General features: G+C 43.7%; 1 protein-coding gene and 1 long non-coding RNA gene across 7 annotated transcripts; one reads left to right on the top strand and one right to left on the bottom strand.

Moving 5' to 3' along the window:
* The first annotated feature begins 1,396 nt into the window (after positions 1-1,396).
* Positions 1,397-16,572, top strand: CCNL1 (cyclin L1). Of its 6 annotated transcripts, none has more exons than XM_007660064.2 (11): positions 1,410-1,804; positions 3,300-3,374; positions 4,238-4,347; positions 10,706-10,826; positions 11,656-11,720; positions 13,555-13,654; positions 13,817-13,921; positions 14,034-14,175; positions 14,963-15,074; positions 15,228-15,320; positions 15,762-16,572. In XM_007660064.2, exons 1-11 carry the CDS (start codon positions 1,556-1,558, stop codon positions 16,108-16,110), a joined length of 1,521 nt encoding a protein of 506 aa, XP_007658254.1. In that variant the 5' UTR covers positions 1,410-1,555; the 3' UTR covers positions 16,111-16,572. The 6 variants fall into 6 exon arrangements, 5 of the variants coding, with proteins under 5 accessions (XP_007658256.1, XP_007658257.1, XP_028922112.1 ...); XM_001520658.5 differs by having other exon boundaries at positions 1,413-1,804; positions 15,222-15,320; XR_485011.3 differs by lacking the exons at positions 14,963-15,074; positions 15,228-15,320; positions 15,762-16,572 and adding an exon at positions 11,942-11,955 and having other exon boundaries at positions 1,400-1,804; positions 13,604-13,654; positions 14,034-14,123.
* LOC114812237 lies at positions 4,665-5,307 on the bottom strand. Its single transcript, XR_003759889.1, has 2 exons — positions 5,125-5,307; positions 4,665-4,849 (listed from the first exon to the last, which is right to left on the bottom strand). It is a non-coding gene; the product is annotated as an uncharacterized LOC114812237 (long non-coding RNA).
* Positions 16,573-16,987: the final 415 nt, after the last annotated feature.

Genomic DNA, 16,987 nt, shown 5'->3' with positions numbered 1-16,987 from the left:
GCGCTTAACAAATATGACCATTATCATTTATTATTTTTATTAAAGCCTGGGTGTTGGGCACTAGTGTCCGTGGGAAGGAGATCCTTCAGCTGTGTGACTGCGGGCAAGTCACTTCACTTCTCTGGGCCTCAGTTCCCTCATCTGGAAAATGGGGATGAAGACTGTGAGCCTCACAGGGGACCACCTGATGACCCTGCATCTGCCCCAGCGCTCGCACAAGGTAAGCGCTTAACAAATACCAACATTATTATTATTATTAGTGTCCGTGGGAAGGAGATCCTTCAGCTGTGTGACTGCGGGCTAGTCACTTCACTTCTCTGGGCCTCAGTTCCCTCATCTGTCAAATGGGGATGAAGACTGTAAGCCTCACGGGTGACCACCTGATGACCCTGTATCTCCCCCAGTGCTTAGAACAGCGCTCCGCACATAGTAAGCGCTTAATACCAACATTATTATTATTAATGTCCGTGGGAAGGAGATCTTTCAGCTGTGTGACTACGGGCAAGTCACTTCACTTCTCTGGGCCTCAGTTCCCTCATCTGTAAAGTGGGGGTTAAGACTGTGAACCTCACGGGGGACGACTTGATTCCCCTCTATCTCCCTCAGCGCTTAGAACAGCGCTCTGCACATAGTAAGCGCTTAACAAATACCAACATTATTATTCTTATTAGTGTCCGTGGGAAGGAGATCCTTCAGCTGTGTGACTGCGGGCTAGTCACTTCACTTCTCTGGGCCTCAGTTCCCTCCTCTGTCAAGTGAAGACGGGGAGCCTCACATGGGACCACCTGATGACCCCATATCTCCCCCAGCATTTAGAACAGCGCCCTGCACATACTAAGCGCTTAACAAATACCAACATTATTATTATTATTAGTGTTCGTGGGAAGGAGATCCTTCAGCTGTGTGACTGTGGGCAAGTCACTCCACCGGGCCTCAGTTAATAATAATAATAATAATGTTGGTATTTGTTAAGCGCTTACTATGTGCAGAGCGCTGTTCTAAGCGCTGGGGTGGACACAGGGGAGTCAGGTTGTCCCACGTGGGGCTCCCAGTCTTCATCCCCATTTTACCGAGGAGGGAACTGAGGCCCAGAGAAGTGAAGTGACTTGCCCACAGTCACCCAGCTGACAAGTGGCAGAGGCGGGATTCCGAACTCAGTTCCCTCCTCGGCAAAATGGGGCTGGGGACTGGGAGCCCCATGTGGGACCACCTGATCGCCTTGTATCCCTCCCCCCCTCCCCCCCAGCGCTTCGTACAGTGCTTGGCACCCAGTAAGCGCTGAACAAAAGCCAACCCGGGCACCGAGGGGAAGGTCCACAGGGGGAGGAAGGAGGGGGCGGGAAGATGGCGGCGGGGCGGGGACTATTTTCGGGGCGCGTCCTGACGTGGGTGTCGGAGGCGAACGGGGCCGGTGCGGGTTGCGAGGCGGCCCGGTAGGACCGGCCCCGCCCGGGCCTTCATTGGGGTTGCGGTGCTGTGCGGTGCGTGCGGCCTCCTTCTTCTGCTTCTCCTCCTTCTCCCCCTTCTTCTTCTCCTCCTCCTGCTCCCCGCCGCCATGGCGTCCGGTCCTGCGGCCGGTCCTGCGTCCGGGCCTGCCTCGTCCTGCAGCCCTTCGGGGATCCTCATCGGCGACCGTCTTTACTCCGAGGTTTCTCTGACCCTGCACCACTCGCTGATCCCCGCCGAGCGGCTGTCGCCCACCCCGTCCGTGCAGGACGGGCTCGACCTGCCCAGCGAGACCGACCTGCGCATCCTGGGCTGCGAGCTCATCCAGGCCGCCGGCATCCTCCTCCGTCTGCCCCAGGTGCGTGGGCCTCACCCGGGACCCCTGCGCCTTCCTCTCCCGTTTGGCCATCCCAGGCGCTTAGCACAGTGCTCTGCGCAGAGCGCTCAGTAAATACGAACAAGCGCCCCCCACGTGGACTCCCCCTCCCCCAGGGACACGGAGCGGGGCAGGGGCTCGCCCCAGGCCCCGGAGCTGGCGGTGTTGATAGCCGTAATCATCATAATAATGCTGATAGCGGGGTTGGTTTCTCCTTTAATCATTCCCCCCCCCCGCTAATAATGCTAGCGGTGTTGCTTCCTCCTTTAATAATTCCCCTCCCACTCCCCAGCCCGGGCTCTTTCTCCTTCCCCCCGGGCCTGCCTCCTGCTTAATCATTCCGTCGTCTTGATTGAGCGCCTACTCTGTGCAGAGCGCTGGACTAAGCGCTCGGAAAGGACCAATTTTATCATTAAAGGAGGAACCGACACCGCTATCATTGTTATTATTCGATAGTATTGATTGAGCGCCTACTCTGTGCAGAGCGCTGGACTAAGCGCTCGGAATGGACCAATATTATTAAAGGAGGAAGCAACACCGCTATCATTATTATTCGATAGTATTGATTGAGCGCCTACTCTGTGCAGAGCGCTGGACTAAGCGCTCGGAATGGACCAATATTATTAAAGGAGGAAGCAACACCGCTATCATTATTATTATTCATTCGATCGTATTGATTGAGCGCCTACTATGTGCAGAGCGCTGGACTAAGCGCTTGAAATGGACAATTGGGCCACAGATAGAGGTTGGCCCTGCTGCCCCCCCCCTCCTTGCCTCTATCATAATTAATAATAATGAATTGTCCAGTCCAAGGACTTACTGCAGTGCTCTTTACATAGTAAGCACTAAAGAAATACTATTGAGCGCTTACTACAGTGCTCTGCACATAGTAAGCGCCCAATAGATACTATTGAATGAATAACGATAGCGGTGTTGGTTCCTCCTTTAATAATTCCATTCCCAGCGCTTAGTACAGTGCTCTGCACATAGTAATAGCTCAATAAATACTAGAGTGAGTAATAATAATAATGATAGCGGTGTTGGTTCCTCCTTTAATAATAAACGCTATTGGTTAAGCGCTTACTGTGTGCTTAGCGCTGGGGTGGACCCCCCCCCCCCCAGGGAGTGAGGTTGTCCCACGTGGGTCCCCCCCACCTTTCACCCCCATTTTACAGCGGGGGCCCGCAGGGAAGTGATTCGTTCACAGTCACCCTGCTGGCAGGATTAGAACCCACGACCCCCGGCTCCCGAGGCCGGGCTCTTGGCCTGAAAGCCACGCCGATTTTCGTCCCTCGCCCCCGGGGGGACATGGGGGGGCCTGGGCCGAGCCTCCAAAGGCCAAACAGTGGGGAGGAGGAGGAGGAGAAGGAGGGCCGATGGCCGGCCCAGGCCGCCCGTACAAAATGGCTTCCTTAGCCCCGCCCCCGCCCGCTCACCCTCCCTTTCTTTCCCTCCTTTTCTCTCCTTCTCCCCGCAGGTGGCCATGGCCACGGGCCAGGTGTTGTTCCACCGCTTCTTCTACTCCAAGTCCTTCGTCAAACACAGCTTCGAGGTGAGTCCTGAGCCCGGGCCGGACGGGGAGGGGGGAGGAAGAGGCCGCAGCTCGGCCCCGCCGCCAGGGACTCCGTCAAACGGTGGAGATCCATCCCGGGCTCTCATTTTAACAGCCTGGGGGGTGACGGGGCTGGGTAGGGATGGGCTTCATCGTAGTATGGGGCGCCGTGGTGGTCCTGCCCCGGGCTTTAGCTCGCTGATTTTCTTGGGAAGCCCAAAACGATGCCTGCAGACTGGGGGTGGCCTTTCCTTTCATTTCAGTCGGTCGTTGGGAGTGCTTACTCTGTGCGGAGCACTGAACTGAGCACTTGGAATGTACTTTTATGCGACAGGGACGATCCCCGCCTAACAACGGGGTCCCAGTCCATTCCCCCCCTCCCCTTTCCCCTCCCTGTATGGATACTGAGTGCTTGGAATGTACAATTTGGCAAAAGAGGTGATCCCCTGCCCCCATCAGTGGACTCTCATCCCTTCCCCTTCTTCCCTTTTCCCCTCTCCATATGGATACTGAATGCTTGGAATGTACAATTTGGTGACAGAGACTATCTCTGCCCAACAAAGGGCTCACATCCCTTCCCCCCTTTCCCTTCGCTGTATGGATACTGAGTGCTTGGAATGTACAATTCGGCGACACAGATGATCCCTGCCCAACAACGGGCTCCCGGTCTTTCCCCTTCCCTCTCCCTTCCCTGTATGGTTACTGAGTGCTCGGAATGTACAATTTGGCGACATAGACTATCCCCGCTCAACAACGGGCTCCCGGTCCTTCCCCTTTCCCCTCCCCGTAGGGATGCTTGCATGTCTGTTCGCACCCCGACCCGCTTTGTTGATCGTTCTTCTTGGACGCTGGATTCCTTACAGATTGTTGCCATGGCTTGTGTCAATCTCGCCTCCAAAATTGAGGAAGCCCCTCGCCGAATAAGAGATGTGATAAATGTTTTTCACCACTTGCGCCAGTTGAGAGGAAAAAGGTAAGAGGGATATGCCGAAAGTCACCCCGGGCTTCATTGTCACCATTGCGTTTACCATGCCGAAGTCATCGAGTCAGAATATCTTTTCACGCCAGGTTAATATTACTGACGTAGCCAAGTGAAGAAAGGCCGTTTACCTAGGCAGTAGAGTTTACACAGTAACTTTCCACGCATGTGACGCTTAAAATGATCACTTCTAGGTATTCCCTCCTCTCATCCCGCTCCCTCCAAAACAGATGAGGCGGTGGTTATTTATGGCTGCCCATCCAAGATATTTCAGGCTCCAGAACTTACTAAGATCACCAGAGCCCGATAAATAAACAGGAATTGTTTACTTTTGAGGATTGAAGGGTAGCATTCTGAACTGCAAGTCCATTTTGCAGTAAAGTTCTCTTGGCAGTTTTGAAGTACATCGAGTCCAGTTAATACTTTGTCAGCGGAGGTTGGCTTCTCTTAGACTACTTCTCAGCATCCAACTCTGTTCTGTGGCATAATACTGGCACTGGAAGAAAATAAAAACTGCAGAATGATCAAGTTTTGAAGTTTGAAGTCAGAGGCAGGTACTTTGTTCTGGTCAGATACAGTTTTAGTGAGTGGGTTATAGTCTCGACTAGTGTGAACCTTTTCAAGTATTTTTGTTAACCTCTAAGTTAGACTTGAAGGTTTGGCTTTTATCATTTTAAGGAAACGAGTAGGAGATTTGCAGAGTTAAGGTTTTGGTGCCTCCGTTAAAAAAAAAAATTCTGATCAAATTTTACTCAGAGTTGAGCTTTTCACCTTTTGTCTGCAGAAGGTTAGGTGGCAATCTGCTTTTTCTTGAAGTGTCAGTTGGCAAATTATAATTCTAAGGAAGTTTTCATGTTCAGGAAATAATGGGCCAGGGGTTAGAGAAACTAGTTTTTGAAGCACCTTTCTGCAGTAAACTGAAATCCACAAATTGGATAAAGTGGAACTCCTAAATAAGAAGAGTGGAGGTCTCTTAAACTTCCCAAGTTAGACACATCATAAAGGTTTCTCTCAGTGTAGTTTTGCCAGTGTTCCCTCCATTCTTCTCTCCTTTTCCTCCTCCCTCTTCGCATCTTTTTTTTTCCCCCCTCCCCATCAAACCTGTTCACCAAATTAAAGGCCAAACAGAAAGATAATTTTACTTTTTAGTGATGTGAGAATCCTTGGAAATTGGTATTATTTGGTTAGCTGATTCCCAAGTTTATATTTGAAAAAGGCAACGTGGGAAGTCTAGAGGAAGAATTTGCCACCTCATATGAAAGAAATCTGATCATTACCAAGTTTTCCTGTAATTACTGAACAGTTGAATCAGATTGCATAATTACATTAATGTTCTCAAATACTTCTGTCAGATATATTGATGGGTTACTGATGTCATAAACTAGGTAGTATCTATAAGTGAAGTTAAATTCTGTAAGCATGTTGTGATGTATTTTGAAATGCATCATGCTTGAAGAAACCATGCTCTTTGTCAGTCAATTCACATATGGAAATGCCTTTTTTTTTTTTTTTTTTGGTCAAAGTCTGGTAGTGAATTTACTTGAAATAGAAAATAAGGGAAAATGCACTGAAGTCTTTCTCTTTTTTAAAGCAAGAAGGACGTTAAAAAAAAAAATTCTGTGCTTTTTACAAGTTTACCAATTTGTAACTTGTCCATGTTATTAACTTCAACTCTTTTTTCCCTTGCAACCGACTATACAGCGACCAGCTACATTTACCAAAGCCTGGGTGATGTGGAGTGGTACATAGAGATGAAGCTGTCGTCATGGCAACAGTGAGTGAAGTATCGAAAATCCCCAAGGAGAAGCCAGTGCTCTCAGAATAGGTCACTGGAATCGGGGACAAACAGGTTGGCCGCTGGTGAACCATTTGGAAAAACTCCTGTATCTTGTTATAAGCTTTTGTCTTTGCTGTCCAAGTAGCCAAGCTCCTTGGTTTTTGGTTCTGTTTTGTTGTTTCTGATGGAGCTTCACAAAGGTTACATCATTCATCAGAGAGAGAGATTCACAGTTAAATTACAAAGTTGAACCCATCCCTGAAGTTACGTGGAGAATGCTACATGGGATTTGGACATCCAAATTGTCACTTTTGAAAATTATTGCAAAACTCTGATCATAAAGTCAAACAGGGAGGGACTTTTAGGGAGTACTCAGCACCAGATTACACTAGACGTGTAGTCTTTTTATAGAAACAGTGTGCATTTTGGCTTGCAGCTGTCAACCTCATAATCAGCGTAAAACAACTATCCTCACTTCTTTTTTTAAAATTTCAGTAGTGGAGTTTAGTCTCAGATTTATCGCATAGCGATCTCTACATTGCTTCTGTTTCTATTTTTAAGGTGTTAATTTTGAAATTTAACTTGGGAATGTTTGGGTTAGACTGATTTCGGGGAAACATTGTAGTAGTTCTTAGCCTAGATCAGAAGACTTGGATGTGTTTCCCATGGCATTGATGCTATTGGATATTGAGCCCCTCTTATGAAGTGCCTTTTGGAAAATCAGCTTTTCAGAAGTTACCTTGTGTCATGTCCTTATCTCTCAGTGCCCGTAATAGTAGTGAGAGAAGAAATTGGTGTTCAATAGTAGTGGAAAATTGATGGTACAAATGTTAAGCCATTCATTTAACCCACAATTGTTGTTAATTGAGCCTGGAGTTCTAGTTTGGAGAGTAGTGCTGCTTTTTATAAATGCAGTTTCTGCATTGATCATCTCTCAAACTTTTTCTGAGCTTATGAGCACTTTGAATTTGTTTTTTCTGAACACCCGTCTCATTGTGGCGGAGCAGTGGAGCATGCATTTTATATTTGAGCAAATAAGTTGCATCTTCTTTGCTATATGGAGAAATATAGTAATAATAATAATAATAATAATGTTGGTATTTGTTAAGCGCTTACTATGTGCCGAGCACTGTTCTAAGCGCTGGGGTAGACACAGGGGAATCAGGTTGTCCCACGTGGGGCTCACAGTCTTAATCCCCATTTTACAGATGAGGGAACTGAGGCACCGAGAAGTTAAGTGACTTGCCCAAAGTCACACAGCTGACAAGTGGCAGAGCCGGGGTTCGAACCCATGACCTCTGACTCCAAAGCCCGGGCTCTTTCCACTGAGCCACGCTGCTTCTCTGTAGTAACCGCCTCATTGGCGATAGTCTCAAATGGGTGACTGACCATGATTAATTTACATCGTGGAAGAATAGACAACCAAAATCTTTTGTCACCCACAGTTTAACTTTGCCAGAATGAGATACTTTGGGCAGTTGGATTGACTAGTTTTAAAATGAACCTGTTTATAATGGCTTAAGCGGGATGGGAATTTCCTTGATTTGTCTGTCATGTTATTGTTTGGAGTGCTGACTCACAGCTATGAAGGAAATGAGAGCATTCTTCTGACATGATTAGGAAATGGAAAAAAAAAAAAATACAGCTCTCTTAATAGCTTATGTTTGGGCCTTGTCCCGACCAGGAATTAGGCATGCCAGAATACCTGGTTTTTCTAGGCAGACAAGATAATGCTGCTTCTACTGCATATTTATAAAGGCACCTGAAGAACTAGGCTTGGTTGACTGGCATTTGGAAAAGCAAAATATCCTTTAGGGGACTAACTGTTTTTAGTTAACTCTTCTGTATGTTAATCTAGAAAAAGTGAAATGCCCGGTGTAAAAATATATTACATTAAATCTTTTTATGTAACTCGAAAGCTGTGTGAGGGGAGACTTTGTAAGTAAAACTTACATTTCTAAGCATTAGAACTGATTCGGTGGACGAACTTTGGTCCTAGAATCTCAGAACTAAGAACCTCTGTGAGAGAATTGATCAGTGCTTAGAACAGTGCTTGGCACATAATAAGCGCTTAACAAATGCCATTAACACTACAGTATCACTTCTTGCCCCTGTCAGTCCTCTTCCTGCTGGGGAACAGGAAATTCGATCAGTCCATAAGCAGACAGGCGTTTTGGCTATTTAAAAAGAAAAAAATGGGCAGGACCCATTTATGGCCAAGGAGCCCCCGGCCTAGTGCCAGGGCTATGCAATAATGCATTGACCCAGCAAGTGGTCGCCTTTGGAACAGGTCTTCGAAATCCACATTAGCCACCTATTCTTCAAGATTCTTGCTGGGCCTGTTTCACCTCGCAGAACTCCCAAGGTGATTATTTTGGTCAGAAACCCATCACCATTGCTTAGTACAGCTCCAGCAGGCCTTCCTCAAAACAGAAGGACCTGGATCTAGACGCAAAGTTTTCCAATTCCCAGAGTCATGCTTTTTCTACCTGACCAGCAGCAGGGCTACTTATGATAAACCGGCTTTTTGAAGAGTAAAATGTAAAAACGGAAATGAGTGCATGCTATCTAACATGCTGTTTCTCCGTAGCCTTCAGAACTCTTTGCCAAGGGCTAGTCTGGCATGTAAATGGAGTATCACAGTGAAACAAATGAAAATATTTTGGGTCATTGCTAAATGAAAAAGTTACCTACCTTTCACATTGTAAATAGATCTGCTCCAAACTTGCGGTCTACTAAAACAATGTTTTTTAGAGTGTCTAAATCACTCATCAATGATAACTGAGCACACTAAAACAATGTTTTTTAGAGTGTCTGAATCACTCATCAGTGATAACTGAGCACTAGCAAATTGTCAGTAAACTTTAATTTGCTAGAGAATTCTATCTTTATATTAAAGTTATCGTTGCCTAGTAGTAACTTTGTTTTTTCATTGACCGAGTCAGACGTTAGAAGTATTAGAGATGTGGTAGAAGACCAGCCCAACCTCATTCCCATCTATCTGTGCCATTTTGAAATCAGAAATTTTATGCGGCCTTTTGCCAAACTACATTTTAAGTTGTACTAAAATATATTTCCCTGTGCATGCCACTAAGAGCTGTATTGCCGCCTTGCTCGCTTTTCAACTTCACAGTATGTTTCCTGAAAACTGTATTCATCCTTGGGAAATGAAGCACAGTTGTATGTTCATTTTTGAAAAACAATTTGTGTTCATCCTCCACTGGTCGAGAACACAAATCTTTGTTAAATTTTGAGTGGAAAAAGAAAGATCTTGGTAGCATCCTTTGACTAGTTAGAATCATGATTTTCACAGTACCCTAATGTGCTACCCTGGGCCTGATTTCTTTGAAATGCTCTACTAATAATAAAGGCCTTTTTTCCCAAAGGCTGTAGAATCAAAGCAGCGTGGCCTAAGGGATAAAGCAATGGTCTGGGGGCAACAGAACAGGGTACTAATCCTGACTCTGCCACTTGTCTGCTATGTGACCTTGGGCAAGTCACTTAACCTCTGTGCGTCGGTTTCCTCAAATGCAAAATGGGAATTCATTGCCTGTTCTCCCTCTTTCTTGGACTAGAAAACCCCATGTGGGACAGAGACTGTATTTGGCCCAATTAACTTCTTAGAACAGTGCTGAACAAACACTATTAAAAAATGGGAGAAAAAACCATGTAAATTGGTTATGCTCTTTTTAAATCCTTAATCATCTAATGTGTATTACAGCACAGGTTTGTGTACCTTCCTGGGTATGGAAAGACATCTAGTTTAAAAACTACCAAAGTAAATTTGCCAGCTAAATAGGGTATCATGAGAGATCTTGGTTCTTTCTCTTCCTTTGGGGATATACCTACCAGCTCTGTTAGAGTGTACTCTCAGCATTTAGTGCAGTGCTTTGCGCACAGTAAGTGCTCAATAAATGTGATTGCTATATTCACGGACAGTTTATGTGCGTTAAAATTTAAGGGAAGGACTTTGTAAATTTGGGCTGTTTGACAAAATGAGATTAACAGATGTCCTTTATTCTTTTGTGACTTGGGCACTTAAACAGGCTTTGATTAGATGATTTGGCTTTCTTTTTCTCTTGAATATTCTGAATCCATCACAAGATTTAGCTTTAGGTTCTGGAAATTGGGTCCTTTCCTTGGGTGAGGAATAAATAGGAGAATTTAAATTAGTCTGCTTAGCACCACTTTAATAAATGGAAAATAATTAGCCTAATAGAATAGTGTAAGTTATGGCTAAATGCTTAATAGGAAATCATGCAACGCTTTTAGTAATTGGAGTATTAGATCAGAAGCATAACACGGAGCTGTTGGAGTGCATTTAGTAATCAGAATGGAAAGAGCAGTATCAAGAAGTCATCTTTAATTCTAGCAACCTTACTCTCACGAGCATTAATACATACATTTAATTAGTCTGACTTGGACAGCACAAGATTAATGCTTAAACTTGTTTGCAGGAGTTTAAAAAGCTGGTTTCTGTTGCCATTAGTTGGTTGGAAGGGAAAATGGAGATCCCTCAAATATACTTTTTTGAATGTGCAAAACAGTTTTGATTTTATTTCTTACAAACTATAGGACTCCAAGCCCCCTGATCCTTGATCAGAACTACATAAACACCAAAAATCAAGTAATCAAGGCAGAGAGGAGGGTATTGAAGGAATTGGGATTTTGTGTTCATGTCAAGCATCCACACAAGGTGAGTCCTAGAGTACAAAATTGTTAAAACCTGCAGCTTAAACGTATTCCTGAGTTGTGATTTCACACACAAACACGCCTGTGTACATATATGTGTGTGTAAGTGTGTGCACTCACGCACGTTCCAGATAGTTTTTCTGGTACAGTAATCTTTGATTTCAGTAGTTGTTGTTTGGACACTGAAGTGTGTTGCTATAACTAAGGGGTGATTGGAGAATCCCCCGTGAGCGGGCTCTCAGCAATCGACTGCTAGCCAGACATTGCTGCTGAATTGTTTATTCCAAGCGCTTAGTACAGTGCTGTGGTCATAGTAAGCGCTCAATAATACTATTGAATGAATTAAAATACTGTTTTCTGACAGGGATATAATGCCATCTCTGAGTGAGACACTGAGACCTGATTTTTAAGGAAAAACACTTTAATTCATTCTCCAATCAATCTAACTGAGCGTAAATGATAGTCGCTCCCCCTCTTCCCCGCCAAGAAAACCCCAAAACTTGGCTTTAATCAAAGACCTATAGTAAGCCATTGCGTGAACATTGTCATACCCTCATTATTGTTCCTTTTGATAAACTGTATAGTTTAAGGGTGTCGTTGCCTCTTGCTCATACAGTCTCTCCTGTAGCCTTGGTCAGTTGTGTAGCCCAGGCCTTGGCTGATCTGAATGAGCTCGTGGTGGGCAGAGAATATGTCTTTATTGTTGTAGTGTACTCTCCTGAGGACTTAGTACAGCGCTCCGCACTCGGGAAGCGCTCGATAAATGCAGTTGAATGAATGAACCTATTAATTCCTTGTGCTGGCCTTCATTAGTTTTGTCCTTTTTCCCTCAGATCATTGTTATGTATTTACAAGTCCTAGAATGTGAACGTAATCAAACCCTGGTTCAGACAGCCTGGTAAGTGCTTCTTACACTCCTTTCTAGCTAAGAAAACAGTAGCAGAAATAGCATAATCCTTCATATGCTGTTCTTAAAGCTCGGCAGTATAATTTAAAAGAGAGTCGTTTGGTTTAAAGATGAATTATGCTTATTTCTGTTCACTGGTTTCTTGGTTTGACTACTTTTTTGGATGGAGAACTCAATTTAACTTTGTTCTTTTTTCTACTCTTTAATTAAAGGGTAGTCCATGATGGTAAGTCATAGAACTCTGCCCTCTGCACCTCAGCTCATGACCTCGGGATGGCCTGATTGGCTGCCCTTCTCTCCAGCCAATCCAGTGCAAGTTCTCATCCGAGATTCACTGAAGTGGTCCATATCCATCTGGCAGCATCTTCTAGTTCTGTCGGGGTGTCAAAAGGATTTGTATATTTGCTTCTAGAAGTAACTGTTCAACATGCATTTGTATTTCAATGTGTACCGGTCACTTAGTTATCGACATGAAACTGCTCGTTTGTGACACGTTTTTGTTCCTACCGTGATGAGTTTTATTAGCCGTGTGATGAAATTACTCTCACTACCGTGTTCGGCATGCCAGTACCGTTCTGCCACGGGTAACTATGATAGCCTGGGCACTAAGTACACGGTGTAAACTGTTAGATGTCGGGCTGTTTGACTTTACATCTGTTTCCAGCAATATAACGTTGAAAATGATTAGGACATCGCTACTACCGAAAGAAAACGTAGGAAGGGGACTTGCATTGTGTGTGTGTGTGTGTTGTGTGTGTGTGTGTGTGTGTGTGCGCGCGCGCAAAGGTAAGGTGAAAATGTCGGGTCTGTGAGGGGAAGGACTGCTAAATAGCTGAAATGATACTGGGTTAAGTCCCTTCATTGCATAGAAGTATTGGGTAGTAATTTAAGGTTCTCAGCTACGTAGAGTAGCAGCACATAGTTCTCTGGACACACTGGGTGCTGAATATGTAATTAAATTGACTCTATATAATGTCTCATATTTGGAATCATATTTTGGCAAGTTCATTAGGCTGTCACGGAAGCGTCGTCGCCTACTTTCCAATAAAGTGACTGTCAAAGGCCAAAAAATAACTTGGAATGCATTGCCCGTGTTTGTAGGGTAATTGGTGACTTTAAGTCTTTTGCCAAAGGTTCAGTGAGAATTGCAGCATTGAAAGGCGTACAAGAGCAATTAAAGATCGCTTTGATTTCACTTCCCAGTGGGTCCTTAATTGACGTTCCGTTAACCTTAAATCCTTGTGGCGTCTTTAAGTAGTACATGGCTGTTAATATCTACAACGTGAATAACCAGGTCTAATTAAGTGGCTACTGAGATGTTTATGTAGGCCATAATTTTTAAACTGGGCAGTTAGTTCTCGAGAACCGAATTTGTTTTACGACTGCACAGTAGATTGGTAGATGCTTTTAGAAATATTTTCTGAATTCTGTGACACTTTCTGAGAGACTCAGAAATCCAAAGGTAGAAGCATGTATTGTGAATAAATTTTGTTTCGGAAGCCATTTATGAGGTGGGGATCAAAAGACTCCTTTTAAGGAGAAGACTTCCGGTGCCGAGTTTCAAATTTTTCCGATACAAATGTGTTTTCCCTTTCCCTAGTCTCACAAACTTGAAGCAAGGGGGAAGTTTGGGGGAAGTTTTGAATACAAAGGAATGGATCCAAAATACCTTTTGTATCAAATTGTTAGATAGGGATGTAGCATCTTAAAGAGGTCATGACTAGAGCAAGAGAAGGAAAAAGAATAAAGTAGATTGAGTCTCCAAATTGAAGTTCCTAAGAGATATCTGTGTAGCAGCAAAGCTTACAATTCTGGTATATTTCAGGAATTACATGAATGACAGCCTTCGGACCAATGTCTTTGTTCGATTTCAGCCAGAGACAATAGCATGTGCTTGCATATATCTTGCTGCCAGAGCTCTCCAGGTACGTGTTCGTGATTTTTCAACCTTTTATTTAATTTTCCTAGGTAATCTTTCATAGAACCAAGTTTGAGCAATCAATCAGTGGTAGGTTTTTAGTGCTTACTGGGTGAGGAGCACAGTACTGAAGAACACTGCTATTTACATCTCGAATTATATCTTACAGATTCCACTGCCTACTCGTCCCCATTGGTTTCTACTGTTTGGCACCACTGAAGAGGATATTCAGGAAATTTGTATAGAAACCCTTAGACTTTATACTCGAAAAAAGGTAACTCAGTCTTCTTTTATGACCCATTCAAAAAACCTTTTTTACATTGCTTTTAAAAAAAAAAAAAGGTGAGAGATTTCTTGGTTTAACTCTTTTTTATTTTTGTCAATAGCCAAATTATGAGTTGCTGGAGAAAGAAGTAGAAAAGCGAAAAATGGTGCTTCAAGAGGCTAAGTTGAAAGCGAAGGGATTGAATCCTGATGGAACTCCTGCGCTTTCTACCTTGGGTGGCTTTTCTCCTGCCTCTAAACCATGTAAGTCTTGTTAAGTCTGAATGATAGCGGGAATGATTGTTAAACATCCTGACTTCAAAAAAACAACTCAGCACTTTAAACTTTAATAGGGCTACTCAAGGGCTTACTGTGTGCTAAGCACCGAGACAGATACAGTATAAGGAGATCAGACATAGTCCCGGTCCCACGGGGAGGGGGGGCTGAAGAAGGGGCCTTTATTCCCTATTTTACAGCTGAGGAAACTCAGGCACCAAAATTCAGCGACTTGTGTCAGGTGACAACGGACAAGTGGCAGAGCCAACAGTAGAACATAGGACTCCTATGGGGCTATGCTTCTTCCCCAGGATCGTGCTGGGGAAGAATCGGATCGTATTTATAAAATGCTCTGTGCAGAACACTATACTAAGCGCTTGGGAGAGTACAATACGATAGACCCAGTCCCAGTGTTTATTGCTAATACAGGCTGTTCTTGGGGAGTCTTTCAAGATACTTCATTTTTACTGATTGGTTAGCAGAAACAGCTGTCCTGAAAGTCCTCTGCTCTTGGTAATTTTAACCAGACCTGCTACAAAAGTGTTTAATGAATCTGTAGTGGGCTCGGGCAGTTGAGAACTATCACAGGCCAGTGGACCGCTACTTCTCTCAAGTGGTCTTGTGGATGAAATACTTCCTCGTCCTTCCTGTAGAATGTGCTGTTACGGAAAGCTATTTTTAAAACTCTTGTCTCAGCAGTGCCCCCAATATTTCCAAATAAAGGTTGTACCTACGCCCTATCTTATTTGGTTTATGTTGTTGAAAATCTCTCTAGCATCACCAAGAGAAGTAAAAACAGAAGAAAAAACACCAGTTTCTCTGAGTGTGAAGACGCTCAAAAAAGAACCTGAGGATCGACAGCAAGCTTCCAAAAGCCCTTACAATGGGTGAGTAACCCCGCTCCCTTTTCAGTGACACTGCCTTGAGATGACAACTGACGCGTATATTAAAGATTCTCGGGTAATGTCTTTGTTTACTATGAATGCAATTCTTAGTTGTGTGCTTTTATTTGTTTTCTTTTTCTTTTAACCAAGTCTCAGGAAGGACAGCAAGAGAAGTAGAAACAGTAGAAGCGCAAGTCAGTCAAGGTCTCGGACGAGATCCCGTTCTAGATCTCACACTCCCAGAAGACAGTAAGTGAATAAAAGAAAAAGTAGCTACTTTAAGCTGTAGAGAACCCAGTTTTACTCAGACATAGTTCCGCTTTAAGTATTGGAAATTTCAATTCTATGTGGGTGAGTTCCCTTCCTCCCCTCCCCTCCCACCCCCACCTCCCCAGCTTTGGTTTTCCTGTGGAACGTGTTTTTTTAAAGAGGGTATTTTAAACCCTTACTAGGTGCTAGGCATTGTACTAAGTGCTGGGATGACTAGAGCAGTTTAGGGCCTTTGTTCTTTTGCCTTACCTTCAACTTTTGCAGCCCACTGTATTTACAGAAATAAATAGTATTGTGTCAGCTGTTGGAGAAGTCTTGAGAAGGGGAGTGTATGTAACCAAACTATGTTGTGATGGCGTCTTGAATTTTTTTCCTTTTTAAATGCTGAGAATTGAAACTTGGCTCTTCGTTTCTTTCTAGTTACAACAATAGGCGGAGTCGATCGGGGACTTACAGCTCGAGATCAAGAAGTAGATCCCGCAGTCATAGTGAAAGTCCTCACAGACATCATAATCATGGCTCGCCACACCTTAAAGCCAAGCACGCCAGGGATGATCTTAAAAGTTCAAACAGGCATGGTCACAAGAGGAAAAAATCTCGTTCTCGATCTCAGAGCAAATCCCGAGATCACTCGGATGCAGCCAAGAAACATCGGCATGAAAGGGGACATCACAGAGACAGGCGTGAAAGATCTCGGTCATTTGAACGATCTCATAAAGGCAAACACCACGGAGGCAGTCGTTCGGGTCATGGCAGACACAGGCGCTAATTTTTTAATTTTTTTTCTTAATTTTTTTTAGGCCCCGTCAGTTCTTAGTTATGTCTGTCTAAGGTGTGTGGACTCTAACAGAAATATTAAGCAAACTGATTAGGATATGATTTATTAAAATTTCCTCCACGTTCCTAGAAACATTTGAGGGACATTTTCTTTTGAAAAATGTATTAATTTTTTGCACATTAAAATACCCTACCAGTATAATGGATTCATTGGGAAAACCTTGGTCAGGTTCAAGTGTACCTATTATAGTTGTGTACTGTTTATCAATATAAGAACTGGAGAATGAACTTCTGTAAAAAAAAAAAAAAAGTACCTTATTTTTATACAGATAAATTGCAGACACTGTTCTATTTAAGTATGGTATTGGTTTGAATAATGGTGGCTACTTTCTTACACTGGTTTGTCTGCATGTGTAAAGATTTTTACAAGAAAATAAAATACAGATCTTTTTTATTTTCCTGGGTCACATGTACTTTTGAATAATTTACTTTAAAAACTTCTAATAGTGATTAGAAAACTTGGAACTGATTTTTAAAACAGTAGCATGGTGGATTAGCTGACTAATCCAACGAAAACCACAGCCCCCCAAAAGTGTCTTTTTCTCTGGATCTTTGTGGTTTTTTTGTTCGTCGTCTCTCATTTTTTTTTTTTCCTTTATCTCCCCACTCTTCAGTGAGCCCTGACTTACCATTTTTTCTTATCCAACATACTTAATATTGTCAAATGGTAATCATCTTTGGTTTATATGGTTAAAATAGTCTTCTGAAACCAGCTCTCTAGTTTGTGAATTGAAGGTGAAGCTTGAAACTGTGGAATTCATATGGAGAGCCATTGTGAGCCGTGTCAAGGGTGGATTTTTTAGAAAGGT

The sequence above is a fragment of the Ornithorhynchus anatinus genome, chromosome 1 (genome assembly GCF_004115215.2).
Source record: "Ornithorhynchus anatinus isolate Pmale09 chromosome 1, mOrnAna1.pri.v4, whole genome shotgun sequence".
NCBI lineage: Eukaryota > Metazoa > Chordata > Mammalia > Monotremata > Ornithorhynchidae > Ornithorhynchus > Ornithorhynchus anatinus.
Note: the sequence above shows the minus strand (reverse complement) of the source record. Positions and strands in the feature narration are given on the sequence as shown.

Bases quoted from the DNA above. Each gene is read 5' to 3' on its own strand.
- CCNL1 (XM_001520658.5), top strand. From the start codon at position 1,556: ATGGCGTCCGGTCCTGCGGCCGGTCCTGCGTCCGGGCCTGCCTCGTCC. The intron at 13,922-14,033 runs GTAACTCAGTCT...TTTTGTCAATAG, and splicing joins GACTTTATACTCGAAAAAAG to CCAAATTATGAGTTGCTGGA. The intron at 14,176-14,962 runs GTAAGTCTTGTT...AAATCTCTCTAG, and splicing joins TTCTCCTGCCTCTAAACCAT to CATCACCAAGAGAAGTAAAA.